We start from the raw sequence: 19,737 nt of genomic DNA, 5'->3' as shown, positions 1-19,737 counted from the left end.
TTTATTTTGTATTTTTTTGAATATTTTTTGGCCATAAAAAAATACAATCATGTGGGCTTACGGACTATATCCCTGCAGGCTGTATTAATCTATATTGATATCTTGTGTTTTTTATGTTAATTTAGTTAAAAAATATATTTTTAAAATTTTTAATATTTTTAATTTTTTTTTTAATTTGTTATGCGGCCCGGTACCAATCGATCCACGGACCGGTACCGGGTCCACAGATACTATTGACTTGTTTGTGTAATTCGGACATTTTATTAGCCACACCAGAAAACTAAGATTCAATACAAGGACTGTGTTAAAATACTTCCAGAAAGGTATTTAATGGAATATTATGTTTAGGCTTATTGTTGTAGTTATAGTTTGGGGAGTGGTCCTTATCTCCCTCTTGTTTGCAGTGCACCACTTTTTGAGGGAAGGGGCACTCAAACACTTGACGTCAAAGAAAAAAGCCGCCTGGACTTGAACCCGCATATGACCCACCCGTAGCTTGATAAGGCCGCTGCGTGTATGCTCTACACCAGGGGTGTCAAACGTATGGCCCGAGGGCCGGATCAGGCCCGCGAACAGGTTTTATCTGGCCCGTGTATAAAAATGACCTTGAAATTTTTGAATGAAAAAAACCGCTGTTCTAAATGTGCTGTCATAATAGCAATTATTTGTATCTTTGTAGATGATGCTACACATGTACAAAATAAACCACATGTTAGTCGAGGAAAATGATCAAAGTACATAAATAACATACTGTAATTTGATTTTGATATAATTCTTTTATCTTAATAGATTGAAAATTAACACCAATGGCGAGTGTGAATGTTGTCTGTCTATCTGTGTTGGCCCTGTGATGAGGTGGCGACTTGTCCAGGGTGTGCCTCGCCTTCAGGCCGAATGCAGCTGAGATAGGCTCCAGCACACCCCGCGACCCCAAAAGGGACAAGCTGTAGAAAATGGACGGATGGATGGAGTTGACTGATGAACATTATCACATAATTTATTCAGAAAATATAAATAACAACAAATAAAATATATACTATTAACTGCAACAGGTACGGTAATTGTAAAAAACGACAACATTAGGATTTTTACAATTTCAGAATGTGCTTGTTCTATTTTTAAACAAAGAAAACAATCTGAAGTTGTCTTTATTTTTAAGTTATCGTGCCGTGATTTTACCACTTAGGAGTAGATTTTCCTCCATGTGGCCCCCGATCTAAAATGAGTTTGACACACCTGCTCTACGCAGAGACAGTTATGTAAAAAAAAAAAAAAAAAAAGCTTCAAGACATACCTTAAAATAAATTTTTGCCAATTATCCATCAGTCATCTACCATCATGGAAGCTGTAAGTTTTTAATCATTTAGTTTTTCTTAAGCAAATTGCTGTAAAATGTGGCTAATGTTAGCACTGTAGCTCACATTGGCATGTTAGCATACTTGCCAACCCTCCCGGATTTTCCGGGAGACTCCCGAAATTCAGCGCCTCTCCCGAAAACCTCCCGGGACAAATTTTCTCCCGAAAATCTCCCGAAATTCACAATATAACCAGCATACCTGCCCAATCACGTTATAACTGTAGAATGATGGAGGGCGAGTGCTTGGTTTCTTATGTGGGTTTATTGTTAGGCAGTTTCATTAACATCCTCCCAGCGCGGCAACAACACACAACAACAGTAGTCACGTTTTTGTATACCGTAAAGCAGTTCGTCTGCCGTAAACAGCAATGTTGTGACACTCTTAAACAGGACAATACTGCCATCTAGTGTTATGTGTGTGTATATGTGTAAATAAATGAACACTGAAATTCAAGTATTTATTTTTTATATATATATATATATATATATATATACATACATATATAATACAATTTATATATATATATATATATATATATATATATATATATATATATATATATATATATATATATATATATATATATATATATATATATATATATATAGTAAAATAAATATATATATATATATATATATATATACATATATATATATATATATACCGTATTTTCCGCACCATAAGGCGCCCTGGGTTAAAAGCTGCGCCTTCAATGAACGGCATATTTCAAAACTTTGTCCACCTATAAGCCGCCCGGTGTTGTAAGCCGCATCTAACTGCGCTAAAGGAATGTCAAAAAAACAGTCAGATAGGTCAGTCAAACTTTAATAATATATTAAAAACCAGCGTTCTAACAACTCTGTTCACTCCCAAAATGTACGCAAATGTGCAATCACAAACATACGTATATCAACATGGACAGAGCTGCGTGAAAAAAGCCACCCGGCCTCTTCGCGTAAACTTAAACTTACCTTAACCACTCGCTCATCTTTTCTTCATCCATCCCTTCGAGTTAGCTTTTATGATGACGCCGGCTGGAAAGGTCTCTTTTGGCAAGGTCTTCCTTTTGAATATCACCATGGGTGGAAGTTTCTGGCCATTAGCATGGCAAGCTAGAACCACAGTGAAGGATGACTTCTCATTCCCTGTGGTGCGAATATTCACCGTACGTGCTCCCGTTGTATCCACAGTGCGGTTCACAGGAATATCAGTTGCTGTGAAATAGTAATCCGTGTGCGGATGGAGAGATTGCGTCTTTTCATGAACCGGATCCCGGTCGCTTAGTAGGAGCCATTTTGTGGTCTTTACAGATGTAAACACACAAAGGAAATGAAACGTACGGTGATATCTGCGCCCTTTTTCTCCTTCTATGCGGGCGGGTGGTTGCTTACAGTAGAAGAAGAAGCGCTTCCTGTTCTATGGGGGCGGGTGCTTACCTTGGCGGTTGCTTGCGTAGAAGAAGAAGCGCTTCCTGTTCTACCGGGAAAAAAGATGGCGGCTGTTTACCGAAGTTGCGAGACCGAAACTTTATGAAAATGAATCTTAATATTTATCCATATATAAAGCGCACCGGGTTATAAGGCGTACTGTCAGCTTTTGAGAAAATTTGTGGTTTTTAGGTGCGCCTTATAGTGCGGAAAATACGGTATATGTGTATGTATATACATATATATATATAAAGCATGCTATACATTTTCTCATACTTATTGTGTACCATAAGTGATGGTCCCCATCATCAGGAGAAAATCTCCTGATGTTTGAGGGAACCCCTCATGAAACAGGCCTGTAGAGATGAAATAGTCTTGTGATTTTTCCCCACACATACATATATTGCGCTCTACTACGGTATCGAGCACTATTTTTTGGATAACCTTATTAAGACATATATATATATATATATATATAGCTAGAATTCACTGAACGTCAAGCATTTGTTTATATATATATATATATATATATATATATATATATATATATATACGTATATATATATATATATATATATATATATATATGAAATACTTGACTTGGTGAATTCTAGCTGTAAATATACTCCTCCCCTTTTAGCCACGCCCCCCCCTCCCGAAATCGGAGGTCTCAAGGTTGGCAAGTATGCATGTTAGTGTTGCTAAATGTTGTGACCTCATATCCCACTCTTCGATGTTATGTTGATGGGATGCGCGGCATTTATTACAAATACAGAGATGCATTGTGTATGTAAAAAGTGCATAACGTGCACACAATTGCTTCTTGGAAACAAACTGTCACAGACAGGTGTGGACAAATGCAGCTCATTAGCCTTAAAGCTACAGACACAATTACAGTTTTCCCTGTGGGTTGTACAAAATTCCACAACACTCTTCCAAAACACCATTGTTGGACCTCTGAGATATATTTAAAATCGCAAAATGTAATGGTGTACATTTTCATAAATTTTTGTGTTGGCTCAGATTAGGGATGTCCCGATCCGATATTAGTATCGGATCGGCTGCCGATATTTGCCAAAAATTGCGTATCAGCAAGGCATGGGAAAATGCCGATCCAGATCCAGTTTAAAAAAAAACTCCGGTCCGTGTTTTCCAACGCACCTATTTAAATAATACATTCCACTTTTCTGCTGCTCCCTAATTTTCGTTCCGCATTTTCCAGCACACCTTCAACACATCCACAATTCTCACGCAGTTGCTTTTAGCTGCTGGCATTACACGCCAGGCTATTCTCACTCTTTCCTGTGTCTCCCTCTCACAGACAGCGAGCGCACCTTCTTACACACGTCACATACTGTCACGTCATACGTCACATACTTTCACGTCATACGTCACATACGTATACGTCCTCTCCCAGCAGGGAGCGAGGTAGCGGCATGGCTAACGTTAGCTGTGATGCTAGCACAGCCGCTAAGGTGCGCGCCTGCTCAAGCGTCCTCTGCGCACGGCAAATCTATGCCACGCACAAAATCAAATAAAAAAATAAGCGCTTAACAATTTTCGACACACTGACACGACAGAGACAACAGTTTTCGTCATCATTGTTCAAATATTGTGACGTCTGTCGAGACGCTTATCTCTTTTCGGTGCCACACGTCCACACCATCAAAATGGCAAAAAGTTCCACATCAACACCGTATGAAAATATTAGTGATTTTTTTAGTTGTGATTTCCTTCTCTGCATGAAAGTTTAAAAGTAGCATATATTAATGCAGTATGAAGAAGAATGTTTTAATGTAGACATGCAAGCCTTGAAAGAACATTTTGAAAATCAAGACTGCATTTCTACCCTATATTTTAACTTTAGATTTATTCTCACATCAAACTCTTTTGGCTGTCTTTTTGACACTTACATCCGGCGCCCCCCTCCACACCCTGGATTATAAATAATGTAAATAATTCAATGTGATTATTTTGTGTGATGACTGTATTATGATGATAGTATATATCTGTATCATGAATCAATTTAAGTGGACCCCGTCTTAAACAAGTTGAAAAACTTATTGGGGTGTTACCATTTAGTGGTCAATTGTACGGAATATGTACTTCACTGTGCAACCTACTATTAAAAGTCTCAATCAAAACACATAGAATCATCATACTGCTGTGATTATATGCATAAAGTGTTCATTCAAGGCTAAGGCAAAATATCGAGATATATATTGTGTATCGCAATATGGCCTTAAAATATCGCAATATTAAAAAAAGGCCATATTGCCCAGCCCTTGTTTCAATGATGCCATTTCTGTTTGTCATGTATAATTTTGTCTATTTTGTGTTTATCCTTGAATAAACAGGTCAGTTTCTTGCTACCAACCATTGTGTATTATTCAAACTCCCCTAATTCAGCTGGCTAGTTGTTATCAAGAGTACTAAAACCCTTTTCAACATGATTCTGACAACTAAGTAGGCTAAATAACTTTAAACTTTAATACATGCTCGGATAGGCCAGTATCGGTCAGTATCGGTATCGGTCAGTATCGGTATCGGATCGGAAGTGCAAAAACCTGGATCGGGACATCCCTAGCTCAGATTATGCAGGTGTACATAATGTTGGGTACTCAATCTATTTCGTTGTGCACAGGAATCAGCACGTCCATGTCGCAGCATGCCTTTTCCGCACTACTAAAGCAATTTGTCTGAAGCTTATTGTGACGAGAAGATGATAGTGTATGTTAGTAATCACATTACCCACGTATCTGTCTTGTCAGGAAGGCTTGCAACATGCTATAATATTCATATATGAGTGATACATTTTGTGTGTGTGTGTGTGTGTGTGTGTACTTGTCTCAACATCCTTGTGTGGACATACACTTGACAAACCACCCTTTCTGTGAGGACCTTTTGACTTGTGAGGACATTTGCCTGGTCCTCACAACTACAGAAGTAAAATATTTGTTTTACTTTGTGTGTTTTGCATTCTGAAGTGAGGTTGCAACTCTCTACTCCCATCTAGTGCTAGATTTTTTTTTTCCATCATTCTAGCTATAGTAGAAAGGGGGGCCCTCACAACCTACTAACCCAGGGGTCGGCAACCCGCGGCTCTAGAGCCGCATGCGGCTCTTTAGCGCCGCCCTAGTGGCTCTCTGGCGCTTTTTCAAAAATGTATGAAAAATGGAAAAAGATGAGGGGACATTTTTTGTTTGTTTGTTTTAATATGGTTTCTGTAGGAGGACAAACATGACACAAACCTCCCTAATTGTTATAAAGCACACTGTTTATATTAAACATGCTTCACTGATTCCAGTATTTGGCGAGTGCCGTTTTGTCCTACGAATTTTGGCGGTCCTTGAACTCACCGTAGTTTGTTTACTTGTATGACTTTCTCCGACTTTCTAGGACGTGTTTTATGCCACTTCTTTTTCTGTCTCATGTTGTCCACCAAACTTTTAACGTTGTGCATGAATGCACAAAGGTGAGTTTTGTTGATGTTATTGACTTGTGTGGAGTGCTAATCAGACATATTTGGTCACTGCATGACTGCAAGCTAATTGATGCTAACATGCTATTTAGGCTAGCTATATGTACATATTGCATCATTATGCCTCATTTGTGGCTATATTTGAGGCCATTAAGTTTCCTTTAAGTCCTCTTAATTCAATTTATATCTCATGACACACTATCTGTATGTAATATGGCTTTTAATTTGTTGCGGCTCCAGACAGATTTGTATTTGTATTTTTGGTCCAATATGGCTCTTTCAACATTTTTGGTTGCCGACCCTTGTACTAACCAAACGTGGGTCCACACAAAGTAGGCAAGACATGTATGTGTGTGTGTGTGTGTGTGTGTGTGTATTTGGCAAAGCGTCTTGACCATGTGGAAGAGATTATTAACTGCAAGCGCTCGCAGAGAAACGGGAGAAACACTGAGACAGCAGTGGAGGTACAGAAAGAAAACCAGCCAGGAGGGATGGGTGCTACATGCCAGGGAGAAATCATTTAAAAACAAGGTTGAGCAAGCACACTACAAAGGGCCTCCTTGCTTGCTTGGAAGAAAGTGGCTGGTATTAAAAAGTAAGCAAAAGCAATACGATACACGAATCCCGCTTGCTGGAGTGCAGATGACGCCCGTCACAAGACTTTAATGTGTGTGAAATCATGCGGCTGTTTCCTGCTGCATGACCTCACCCTCCTGAAGGGAGCAGCATCACTGTCAGTGTGACACAATGGATTTAATGCTTCGTTTATGGTGCAGTCTGAGCTCAGCTCAGCTTTTATTTTGAAAAGAGGCACCGCACAGGGCGTTGTGTGGACTCTGAGAGAAAGTCACGCTGTTTAATGTGTGTGGTCATCCAGATACTTAAGTTGTAACATTGCATTAGGATGAGATGTGTCATTCTCACCTGCTGCTTTTACCATCGGTTTTGGATGAGCATGTGTTCTGTAAATGTTTACTTATTCATAGTCAAGGTGTGTGTTTGCGGACTACCTTGCCTTTTGGTCTTGTGTATGCTTGCTGTCAAAGATTTTCTAACAAAACTTTGAATGCCACAGGCAGCGTTATATCCGACCAGCTTTTTTTTTCTATGTGGGTTGTTCAGCCGTTAAATCCTTAATGCTCGATGTGTGTCCATTTTATAGGTTGAGCAAAGGAGAAGGAGACGGCGCTTGGTGCCCCGCAGGCGCAGTCTTCCCCAGCGGAACGGAGTACCTTCAGGTGCCAACTTTCATTTCGCTTCAATTGGACTAATTTATTATTTTGTTTACTTTCTTCTTTCTTGCACAAGTCACATTTACCTTAAAGCAGTGGTTCTCAAATGGGGGTACGCATACCCAGAGGTGGGTAGTAATGCGCTACATTTACTCCGTTACATCTACTTGAGTAACTTTTGGGATAAATTGTACTTCTAAGAGTGGTTTTAATGCAACATACTTTTACTTTTACTTGAGTATATTTATAGAGAAGAAACGCTACTTTTACTCCGCTACTTTTATCTACATTCAGCTCGCTACTCGCTACTAATTTTTATCGATCTGTTAATGCACGCTTTGTTTGTTTTGGTCTGTCAGACAGACCTTCATAGTGCCTGCGTTTCAACAAATACAGTCACTGGTGACTTTTAAAGAAAGGAGACTGATCCAATGCAGCAATCATCTGGGAGCCGCGCTGAGCGCACCTCCAAGCGCGTGGAGGTGCGATGTCCCTCGCACCCGGGCTCGCGCCCGAGGCTTCAGCGCGCACCGCGGCGCCCATCCTACTCGTCGCGGCCTAGCCCTCGTGGCTCTCGCTGCCGGCGACGGCCGGGTATGGGCCCGACGCTCCAGCGCCATCCATTTTCAGGGCTAGTTGATTCGGCAGGTGGGTTGTTACACACTCCTTAGCGGGTTCCGACTTCCATGGCCACCGTCCTGCTGTCTATATCAACCAACACCTTTTCTGGGGTCTGATGAGCGTCGGCATCGGGCGCCTTAACCCGGCGTTCGGTTCATCCCGCAGCGCCAGTTCTGCTTGCCCCACCCCTTTCGTGAGCGCACTGCGCGCGGAGTGACCCCTGTTACGCGCCCTCAGCAACGGGGGTGGCGGGCAGGTAAGCTGCGCGGGCAGAGCGCGCGGAGTGACCCCTGTTACGAGCCCCCGGCCACGGGGGTGGCGGGCAGGTAAGCTGCTTACCTGCTGCGCGTGACGCCGGCCGTGGCGAAGGCGGACGAGGCGGGGTGTCGGTGCGGTGGGCGCGGTGGTGACCCTGGACGTGCGTCGGGCCCTTCTCGCGGATCGCCTCAGCTACGGCTCCCGGTGGGGCCCTCTCGGGGGAAGGGGCCTCGGTCCCGGACCCCGGCGAGGCGTCCCTTCTCCGCTCCGTAAAAGTGTCCATCTCTTTTTTTTTTTTTCTTCTGTTGTGGCATATGCAGCAGGTGCCTGCTCGTTTTTCGTATGTGGGTAACAACATTTAACTATGTATATATATTTCCGAATTGGTTTAACTGCCACCCGCCTGAATCTATTTAAAATCTAATTGTTTTTTATTTCAACCGCCCGAACCGCGGATAATCCACGGATAATCCGCGGACTCCGCGGTTGTGTCCGCAAACCGCGCATCTCTAACGTGCATACAAGTGTTTTTAAGTTAGATTTTTCTCCAAGGTTATATTTCTCCTCTTTTGTTGGGAATAACTGTTGTACAATCTTGGGTAGCAGGTTATAGTTTGCTTTGTGCATAATTTTAGCTGTCTGCAAATACACTAAGTCCTCGAATTTCAATATTTTGGATTCGATAAAGTGTTTGTATGTTCTCTGTATCCAAAATTATTATTTTTTTGTAACACCGTTACCGTGTTCTAATGGGACAATAGGACAAATCGCAGTTTGTTTGACCTAATATGTTCTATTGTCAAAAATAGACCAAAATTACCATATTCTCCATTCAGTCAATGTATAGACAAGGATACTTAAGATGACACAACTTTTAAAGGTATTTTGAAAACCCAAACACATTGTTATAAACTTGACCTGGATTGTCTATCTCCTTCAGATGAAACTCAAAATTAGAATCTCGTGCAAAGATTTGATTATTCCAGCAATTCGAGTTACAAACTTAAACTACCGTATTTTCCGCACCATAAGGCGCCCTGGGTTATAAGCCGCGCCTTCAATGAACGGCATATTTCAAAACTTTGTCCACCTATAAGCCGCCCCGTGTTATAAGCCGCATCTAACTGCGCTAAAGGAATGTCAAAAAAACAGTCAGATAGGTCAGTCAAACTTTAATAATATATTAAAAACCAGCGTGATGTGGGCGCGCATGGAGTCGTATATCAACATGGACGGAGCTGCGTGAAAAAAGCCACCCGGCCTCTTCGCGTAAACTTACCTCAACCACTCGCTCATCTTTTCTTCATCCATCCATCCTTTCGAGTTAGCTTTTATGATGACGCCGGCTGGAAAGGTCTCTTTTGGCAAGGTCTTCCTTTTGAATATCACCATGGGTGGAAGTTTCTGGCCATTAGCATGGCAAGCTAGAACCACAGTGAAGGATGACTTCTCATTCCCTGTGGTGCGAATATTCACCGTACGTGCTCCCGTTGTATCCACAGTGCGGTTCACAGGAATATCAAAAGTCAGTGGAACCTCGTCCATGTTGATAATGTTCTCTGGCCGGATCTTTTTTTCAGCTATCTTGTTTTTACAATATGCACGGAAAGTAGCCAGCTTCTTCTTGAAAGTCTTTAGGCAGTTGCTGTGAAATAGTAGTCCGTGTGCGGATGGAGAGATTGCGTCTTGGAAACCTGTCGCTTAGTAGGAGCCATTTTGTGGTCTTTACAGATGTAAACACACAAAGGAAATGAAACGTACTATCCGCGCGCTTCTTCTTCTTCTTCTACGCGGGCGGGTGGTTGCTTACAGTAGAAGAAGAAGCGCTTCCTGTTCTATGGGGGCGGGTGCTTACCTTGGCGGTTGCTTGCGTAGAAGAAGAAGCACTTCCTCTTCTACGGGGAAAAAAGATGGCGGCTGTTTACCGTAGTTGCGAGACCGAAACTTTATGAAAATGAATCTTAATATTAATCCATATATAAAGCGCACCGGGTTATAAGCCGCACTGTCAGCTTTTGAATAAATTTGTGGTTTTTAGGTGCGGCTAATAGTGCGGAAAATACGGTACTATATAGCACAGGCTTATAACATGCAACTCAGGATATTTCAAGCCTATGATTTTGATGGTCATGTTTTAAACCCTATAAAAACATTGAATTAAAAGTCTCAGAAAATTGGGGGTTTTCAAAAACTGTAAGCCATGATCATCAAAATGATAAGAAATAAAGGCTTGACATATCTCACTTTGCATCTAATGAATGTATATCACGTATTACTTTCACACTTAAAGTTGAATTGCTGACATAAAATCTTTTGAGTTTCACCTGTATTTTCAGTCAGGATTCAAAGCTAAGCTTACTTTCCTCCCCTATTTCCACAGGTGGACCTGCACAAACTCCACTTCCTGGCACTGGTTGGCACGCAGGGTCGCCATGCCGACGGGCACGGTCAGGAGTTTGCCCGTATTTATCGGCTTCACTACTCCCGAGACGGAGTGAAGTGGCTCACCTGGAAGGACCGCTGGGGCCAGGAAGTAAGGCAAAGTTACACAAGCATGTTCAGTCAATGTGCAGGACTTTATATTTAATGTGTAATTCATCTTTCTGCCTTTGAAAGATGATATGTCTCAACAAAAGAGCCCTGCAGGCTTTCAGTGGAATTCAATGAGAACACCTGTGTAGTGTTTGGTCAGTGTTCAATATTTTCCCTAGTCATCAACTCGGTGTAGTCCAGCATGAGAATTGGACTGCCAGCAGCAATGTTCGAAGGAAGCCACTATTATTTTTGTTATTGCAAGCCACCGTAACTCTTTGCACGGATGCTGCAACTGCAGAATCGTGCCCGAGGCGTCACCTCTGAAACCAGTCAGCACGTCCGTGTTTAAAAGTTCAAGGCATTTAATTTGAGCTTTTCTGGGATCAGGAGTGGAACACGCCCTGAATAACAAATTCCAACCTCGGGGCGAGATTTGAAACGACGTAAAATAAAACAAGAGGCAGAGTGATGGTGTCGTGTGTGAGTGAATATTTGTGCTTGTTTCTCCAAGGCGGTGTCGGGGAACGAGAACACCTACGATGTGGTTCTGAAGGACTTGGGCCCTCCTATAGTGGCCCGTATGGTGCGCTTCTACCCACTGGCTGACAGGGTCATGAGTGTCTGCCTACGAGTGGAACTCTATGGCTGTGTGTGGACAGGTAAGTGTATGCATTTATTAATTTGACCCTCTCTTTTGCTTTTTATTCTGATTTTTTTTTTGACATTGAGTCCACAACGGACCATCAGTGATGGTAAATAGCAAAAATATGATGGCCGTAAAAACTTAAATGCAACTTATTGCAAGCGCCCTTACTGCTCAGTAAAGTATGGCTATGTTATCACATACTTGCCAACCTTCCCGGATTTTCCGGGAGACTCCCGAAATTCAGCGCCTCTCCCGAAAACCTCCCGGGACAAATTTTCTCCCGAAATTCAGGCGTAGCTGGAGGCCACGCCCCCTCCAGCTCCATGCGGACCTGAGTGACGTGTTGACAGCCTGTTCACACGTCCGCTTTCCCACAATATAAACAGCTAATGATCGAGGGCGAGTTCTTGGTTTCTTATGTGGGTTTATTGTTAGGCAGTTTCATTAACGTCCTCCCAGCGCGGTAACAACACACAACAACAGCAGTCAAGTTTTTGTCTACCGTAAAGCAGTTCGTCTGCCGTAGACAGCAATGTTGTGACACTTTTAAACAGGACAATACTGCCATCTACTGTACATGCATATGTGACCCACCCATAATGTGTCACATTTTTGTGTTGATTTATTTATTTTATTTTGTGGTTTGATTTCGTTTTTGGAGCTGTCATTACACATTTATCAGTATTCACATTGGTCAGTAGGGGGCAGTAGGGCGTTTCTTCCCAATTGAATGCTATCACCTGCAGACCGGAAGTGTCTTGTCATTCTGATGAGCGCAACCAGTCTGTGAACAATTGAAACGTCCTGTGTGCTTTTTCCTCCTGTATAACAGGTTAGTTTTGGTGAATCAACTCACTGAATAATATCCATGTGATCTTTATAAGTTTAAGTACACATTCTGATGGTGGAGCCTAACTCTAAAGTGTTTGTGAGTTGTAGTTTGTATTTGTGAATGAATCCAGTGTACAGCTGCAGTAATCAATACAAAAAGGCGACGTGAGTGCGCAATGTTTATATAGGAATTTCTGATCCTAATTCAGACTCCCAAATTAGAGCTCCCGTTTTCTTATTGATTTTATAATGTATATTTGTATAATGTGTGTGTTCTGAAATAGTGACAGAGAATAAAACAAGGATGGACAATTCAACCCTTAACTCAACAATGAGTAGATGAGTGTTGTGTGTGTATATGAGTAAATAAATGAACACTGAAATTCAAGTATTTCTTTTATTTATATATATATATAAATATATATATATGTAATAAAATATATATATATATAGCTAGAATTCACTGAAAGTCAAGTATTTCTTATATATATATATATATATATATATATATATATATATATATATATATATATATATATATATATATATCTCAACCACGCCCCCCGACCACGACCCCCAGCCCCCGAAATCGGAGGTCTCAAGGTTGGCAAGTATGTGTTATCAGTAATATCAGTGTTTCCTACAGACTGCAATCTAGTATTGATTTGCATGGGGTTGCTCCATTAATTTCCATAATTGGCTATGATACAGGTGCAGGCATGTGAAATTTCCACAAAAACACGAAAATCTGTGTTTTTAAACATTACTTTTCGCGTTTTTTTATTTTTTTATTTCTAAAATATCAATAAAAATATGAGCCAAACAAAATGTGTTAAACGCTTGACTTATTACTTACTTATTGCATACCTGCCAACTACTCCGGTTTTCCCGTAATTAGTACGGTTTTCATCAACCTATTCCGGGTTACGGTTGCAGTGATAAAAAATACGGTTTTTCATTAATTAAAAAAAAAAATTGTTTTTAAGTTTTATTCACGAAAGCACGTAACAACAATGACAATCGACACTGCTTCCCGTAACTTCCTATCGAGCCATTCCGAATGCCATGCGCGAGGCTATTTATAGCACCGCTGCCAAGCACGAGGCACCTGTTGCCATTGTTTCCAAACGAGCGAACGATCATGGAATCAGCCGGAGAAAAATCGCATACGAGTCTTAAACCGAAAAGAAAACTGCAGTCATTCCGCGAAGAATATTCAAAAGCCTATCCGGGAATAATTATCCGTTCCAAAAAGGGTGAAAACTACGCGAATTGCACCTTGTGCAGACAAGATTTTTCGATCGGACACGGAGGAATTAGCGATGTAAAAGACCACGTTGGGACAAAAAAACACAAGTCTAATGCCGTTGTTGTACCGAAATCTGTTACCCATCGGAATTTGTAACTCCAGGGGGCGATGTTACCATGACGTTTGTTTGATGGTTAAACGGCAAGCCCAAAGAGGAGAAGAAGAACGCTTGCGTAAATGGCGTAAACTATCCTTAATGCTGAAACGTCAGTTGTCAGAATTTCAGCATTAATAATAACAATGGACTCATACTATAATGAAAGTAAGTCATTGATTTCCAGAATATGTGTAATTTATTAATGCTGAAATTCTGACAACTGACGTTTCATTCCATGATAGCTTTTAATCCGGAAAATGTACTGTATGTGTGTGAGAGAGAATCAACAGCTGATACAATGGACTCATACTATAATGAAAGCAAGTCATTGATTTCCAGAATATGTGTAATTTATTAATGCTGAAATTCTGACAACTGACGTTTCAGCATTAAGGATAGTTTACGCCATTTACGCAAGCGTTCTTCTCCTCCTCTTTGGGCTTGCCGTTTAACCATCAAACAAACGCCATGGGAACATCGCCCCCTGGAGTTACAAATTCCGATGGGTAACAGATTTCGGTACAAGTGGAAAACTTTCAACGTTTTTCGTCGCCCAAACAGATTCTTTGGATGTGATAAATGCCGAAGTTTTATTTATGGAGGCAATAATTGAGCAAACAAAAAGGTAATGACACCAATGTTATCTATTGGAATTGTTTAGTACTGTTATACTGTTAAAAGTGTTTATACTATTTATGCTTTCAAGTCCAAGTTGAAGAAATCTTGTTAAATGTTGACAGCATAACTACCAAAATACAGAAGTATGTCCTTAATATTTTTGCAGTGCTATTTCTGTTGAAAAGTTAAAATGATTACATTAGAGATGTGATGTGCCACTTTTCAAGTGTCTGATGGCTTAAATTAATTTTCATTAATTTTTCATATTTTTAATTCTTTTGAAAGGCTTACAAAAAAACTACATTTGAATTGTAATTCCATGCTATTGACAGGACTATTAATTTTAATGAAGTTAGCTTACCATGTTTACAGTATGATAATTGTGATAGAAATGTGAATTTTAGGCACAGAATATTTTTTACAATTGAACAAGGCAGTAGATTATACAATCTTGGACAGAAAATTAATAATGACACCAATTTTTTTTTTTATGGAATTGTTTAGTACTGTTTTACCATTTGTTTACTGTAAAAGTTGTTTATACTGTTTATACTTTCAATTAACAAATTGAAGTCTTGTGAAAGGTTGACAGGATAACTGGCATTAACTGTCAAAATAATTTCAAACTATTGAAGTTAGCTTACCGAATAAACATGTCAATCAACCCATATGATTTTTGCTGTAATATTTTTGTTTTGAAAAGTCACTGTGACTGATAGAAAAGTGATGGTTTTAGCAACATTTTAACCTGTCTGAATGCTAATAATCATTTTGCGTCGGGGGGCGCAGGAACCCCCCACCAGGACTTTGTCCTGGACCTACCGGGGCCTGCGGCCCCTGGACCCTGGCTACTAGGTTTTTCTGATTTCAAAAGTTGGCAGGTATGTTATTGTTGCCTCCGTTCGCTCTCCGAACCACAACTTTGACAGTTGTCCACTTTGCTGTTAATCGTAGGTGCATTATTACAATCTGAACATTTAGTTCCTAACCAGTTGTAGTTGTGCTTATTAGAATTATTTATTAGTAGCCCACGAGAAGGTGACGAGACAGTTGGTAAAAAGAGGTCACAACCCCGGAAGTATATTACCCGAGGGGGCGTGGCTACAGGATAAAGTTGCCAAATGGGAAACATTTACCGTACTGAGTTCTTTGCATCCATGTTATAGAATTTTACGTTACATTTTCAATTATCATAATGTTAGTAAATTATCTATTAAAAAACTAAAAAATCTGTGGTACATCACATGGCACATGTGTCAAAAAGGCAGCCAATAGAGGTTGGCACATGAGAATAGATCTAAAGATAAAATATAGTATGAAAATGCACCCAATTGCAGGAAATGTAGTCTTGATTTTCTAAATGTTCTAATCTGAGTGCTTTGATAGGTGTCGTACATTTGTTAGTCTCCAAAAGACCATAAAAAGTTGCTAGAATTGTCACTATATATTTATATTCTTTGGCAGACTACCGTATTTTTCGGAGTATGAGTCGCTCCGGCCGAAAATGCATAATAAAGAAGGAAAAAAACATATATAAGTCGCACTGGAGTATAAGTCTCATTTTTGGGGGAAATGTATTTGATAAAACCCAACACTAAGAATAGACATTTGAAAGGCAATTTAAAATAAATAAAGAATAGTGAACAACAGGCTGAATAAGTGTACGTTATATGAGGCATAAATAACCAACTGGTATGTTAACGTAACATATTATGGTAAGAGTCATTCAAATAACTATAACATATAGAACATGCTATACGTTTACCAAACAATCTGTCACTCCTAATCGCTAAATCCCATGAAATCTTATACGTCTAGTCCAGGGGTCGGCAACCTTTACCACTCAAAGAGCCATTTTGACCCGTTTCACTAATTCAAGAAAACAATGGGAGCCACAAAACTCTTTTGAAATTTAAAATGAAATAACACTGAATACAAAGTTGGTTTTTTTGCTTTGTGCTATGTATAAACCAGACACGCGGCCCACGAGACGTTATTTTGCGGCCTGCACATTAATAAAAAAATGTATGTTAGCGCGGCCCGCGAGTTTTATATAAATGGCGCTTGACAGCGTCATACTTGCCAACCCTCCCGATTTTACCGGGAGACTCCCGAAGTTCAGAGCAACTATTCTATCGGATGTCTGCTGATTTTCACCCCAACAACATTAATAAGTCTTTCGCGCCTTCTACAGCCTGTACTAACAGCGTGCCAGTCCAGTTACATGTTGTATGAGGCTTCTGCAGACACACATGAATGACTGCAAGGCATACTTAGTCAACAGCCATACAGGTTACACTGAGGGTGGCCGTATAAAACAACTTTAACACTCTCACTAATATGCTACCACCAAGCCCCGCCCCCCCTCTCCTCCGTGCGTCGGTTGAGGTGGGCGGGGTTTGGTGGTAGCGGGGGTGTATAATGTAGCCCGGAGAAGTTAGTGCTGCATGGGATTCTGGGTATTTGTTCTGTTGTGTTTATGTTGTCTCACGGTGCGGATGTTCTGCCGAAATGTGTTTGTCATTCTTTTTTGGTGTGGGTTCACAGTGTGGCGCATATTAGTAAGAGTGTTAAAGTTGTTTTATACGGCCACCGTCAGTGGAACCTGTATGGTTGTTGACTAAGTATGCCTTGCAGTCACGTACGTGTGTTGGTCAAAGCCCGCACACAACATGTGACTGGGCCTGCACGCAGATAGTGTAAAATCTAACGCTAAAAGCACTGCCATAACAGCACAACCTCAATATTGTTGCCCCGGGAGATTTTCGGGAGAGGCACTGAAATTCGAAAGTCTCTCGGGAAAAATTGGGAGGGTCAGCAAGTATGCAGCTGAGCCGCATCAGAGTGATCAAAGAGCCGCATGCGGCTCCGGAGCCGCGGGTTGCTGACCCCTGGTCTAGTCTCTTACGTGAATGAGCTAAATAATATTATTTGATATTTTACAGTAATTATGAGATATGTTAATAAGCGAAATTGTAAGGCGAGCTATATTCAGGCAGTCATATTTTTTGGCGTGTATGAGCAAGGGTGAAACAGGTACTACCAAGCTGTAAAAAATAAACCGATCCCTGGAAAAACACTGAATACAAAAACCTTGATCTCCCTCTCAACCGGTAATCAAAGTTAAAGGTTGCGTAAACTATTATTTTTTCATGTTGTTTAAAAAGTAACTTCTTTTTACACTACTACAAAAGCTAAATATTTAGATTTAGTTCAAAACATTGGCTGTACAGTTACAGTATACAATATGATATTATTAAGGCCACAGTTTGACCCTGAAACAAGAATTTCTACTTGAATTTATTCCAATGTGGAAGTCGGGGGAAAAAAATCTAGTTTGTGTCATGTCTTTACAAATCTTACCTTTCAGACAGGGAAGGTTGAGATAACTGTCGTTCTAGATTTAGTCCTCTTCCGAATGGAGAAGGGAGGAGGATTGAGCCAATAACAACGATTAAAAGTGTGTGTTTTTGCCATCCATCCAATGCATCAAATTTACAGTCTTGCTAGCGTTTGCCAGGGTTTAGCGTCTCCGCTCTCTGATGAATAGCGTGGGTCTCTACGATTCCTGAAGCACTCTCTGTATTTATGAGCGCTTACATCCGCTGCAGCCTCCTTCCAACTCCCTCGTTCATCGCTGGGCCGTCTCTAAATCAGCGCTGTCCTGAGTTGGTCTTTTGGGAGAAAGCGTCTCGTTCCGGTTTGAGTCAAGCCAGGTCAACTCTATATGAGAGCCTGAGATTCTGCACATTATGTAGCATATACAGGTAAAAGCCAGTAAATTAGAATATTTTGAAAAACTTGATTTATTTCAGTAATTGCATTCAAAAGGTGTAACTTGTACATTATATTTATTCATTGCACACAGACTGATGCATTCAAATGTTTATTTCATTTAATTTTGATGATTTGAAGTGGCAACAAATGAAAATCCAAAATTCCGTGTGTCACAAAATTAGAATATTACTTAAGGCTAATACAAAAAAGGGATTTTTAGAAATGTTGGCCAACTGAAAAGTATGAAAATGAAAAATATGAGCATGTACAATACTCAATACTTGGTTGGAGCTCCTTTTGCCTCAATTACTGCGTTAATGCGGCGTGGCATGGAGTCGATGAGTTTCTGGCACTGCTCAGGTGTTATGAGAGCCCAGGTTGCTCTGATAGTGGCCTTCAACTCTTCTGCGTTTTTGGGTCTGGCATTCTGCATCTTCCTTTTCACAATACCCCACAGATTTTCTATGGGGCTAAGGTCAGGGGAGTTGGCGGGCCAATTTAGAACAGAAATACCATGGTCCGTAAACCAGGCACGGGTAGATTTTGCGCTGTGTGCAGGCGCCAAGTCCTGTTGGAACTTGAAATCTCCATCTCCATAGAGCAGGTCAGCAGCAGGAAGCATGAAGTGCTCTAAAACTTGCTGGTAGACGGCTGCGTTGACCCTGGATCTCAGGAAACAGAGTGGACCGACACCAGCAGATGACATGGCACCCCAAACCATCACTGATGGTGGAAACTTTACACTAGACTTCAGGCAACGTGGATCCTGTGCCTCTCCTGTCTTCCTCCAGACTCTGGGACCTCGATTTCCAAAGGAAATGCAAAATTTGCTTTCGTCAGAAAACATGACTTTGGACCACTCAGCAGCAATCCAGCTGGTGTCGGTCCACTCTGTTTCCTGAGATCCAGGGTCAACGCAGCCGTCTACCAGCAAGTTTTAGAGCACTTCATGCTTCCTGCTGCTGACCTGCTCTATGGAGATGGAGATTTCAAGTTCCAACAGGACTTGGCGCCTGCACACAGCGCAAAATCTACTCGTGCCTGGTTTACGGACCATGGTATTTCTGTTCTAAATTGGCCCGCCAACTCCCCTGACCTTAGCCCCATAGAAAATCTGTGGGGTATTGTGAAAAGGAAGATGCAGAATGCCAGACCCAAAAACGCAGAAGAGTTGAAGGCCACTATCAGAGCAACCTGGGCTCTCATAACACCTGAGCAGTGCCAGAAACTCATCGACTCCATGCCACGCCGCATTAACGCAGTAATTGAGGCAAAAGGAGCTCCAACCAAGTATTGAGTATTGTACATGCTCATATTTTTCATTTTCATACTTTTCAGTTGGCCAACATTTCTAAAAATCCCTTTTTTGTATTAGCCTTAAGTAATATTCTAATTTTGTGACACACGGAATTTTGGATTTTCATTTGTTGCCACTTCAAATCATCAAAATTAAATGAAATAAACATTTGAATGCATCAGTCTGTGTGCAATGAATAAATATAATGTACAAGTTACACCTTTTGAATGCAATTACTGAAATAAATCAA

The 19,737-nt window shown here is 40.8% G+C and overlaps 1 protein-coding gene across 5 annotated transcripts in view; it reads left to right on the top strand.

Moving 5' to 3' along the window:
- Window positions 1-19,737, top strand: part of ddr1 (discoidin domain receptor tyrosine kinase 1) — a 199,205-nt gene that overhangs the window by 99,942 nt on the left and 79,526 nt on the right. For all 5 annotated transcript variants that reach the window (XM_061947702.2, XM_072912946.1, XM_072912947.1 and 2 more), the window contains 3 exons: window positions 7,429-7,504; window positions 10,758-10,910; window positions 11,424-11,571. In XM_061947702.2, coding sequence (XP_061803686.1) covers window positions 7,429-7,504; window positions 10,758-10,910; window positions 11,424-11,571 — 377 coding nt within the window. The remainder of the gene's footprint in view (window positions 1-7,428; window positions 7,505-10,757; window positions 10,911-11,423; window positions 11,572-19,737) is intronic.

Source organism: Nerophis lumbriciformis, linkage group LG04, assembly GCF_033978685.3.
Source record: "Nerophis lumbriciformis linkage group LG04, RoL_Nlum_v2.1, whole genome shotgun sequence".
In the NCBI taxonomy this organism is placed as follows: domain Eukaryota; kingdom Metazoa; phylum Chordata; class Actinopteri; order Syngnathiformes; family Syngnathidae; genus Nerophis; species Nerophis lumbriciformis.
Note: the sequence above shows the minus strand (reverse complement) of the source record. Positions and strands in the feature narration are given on the sequence as shown.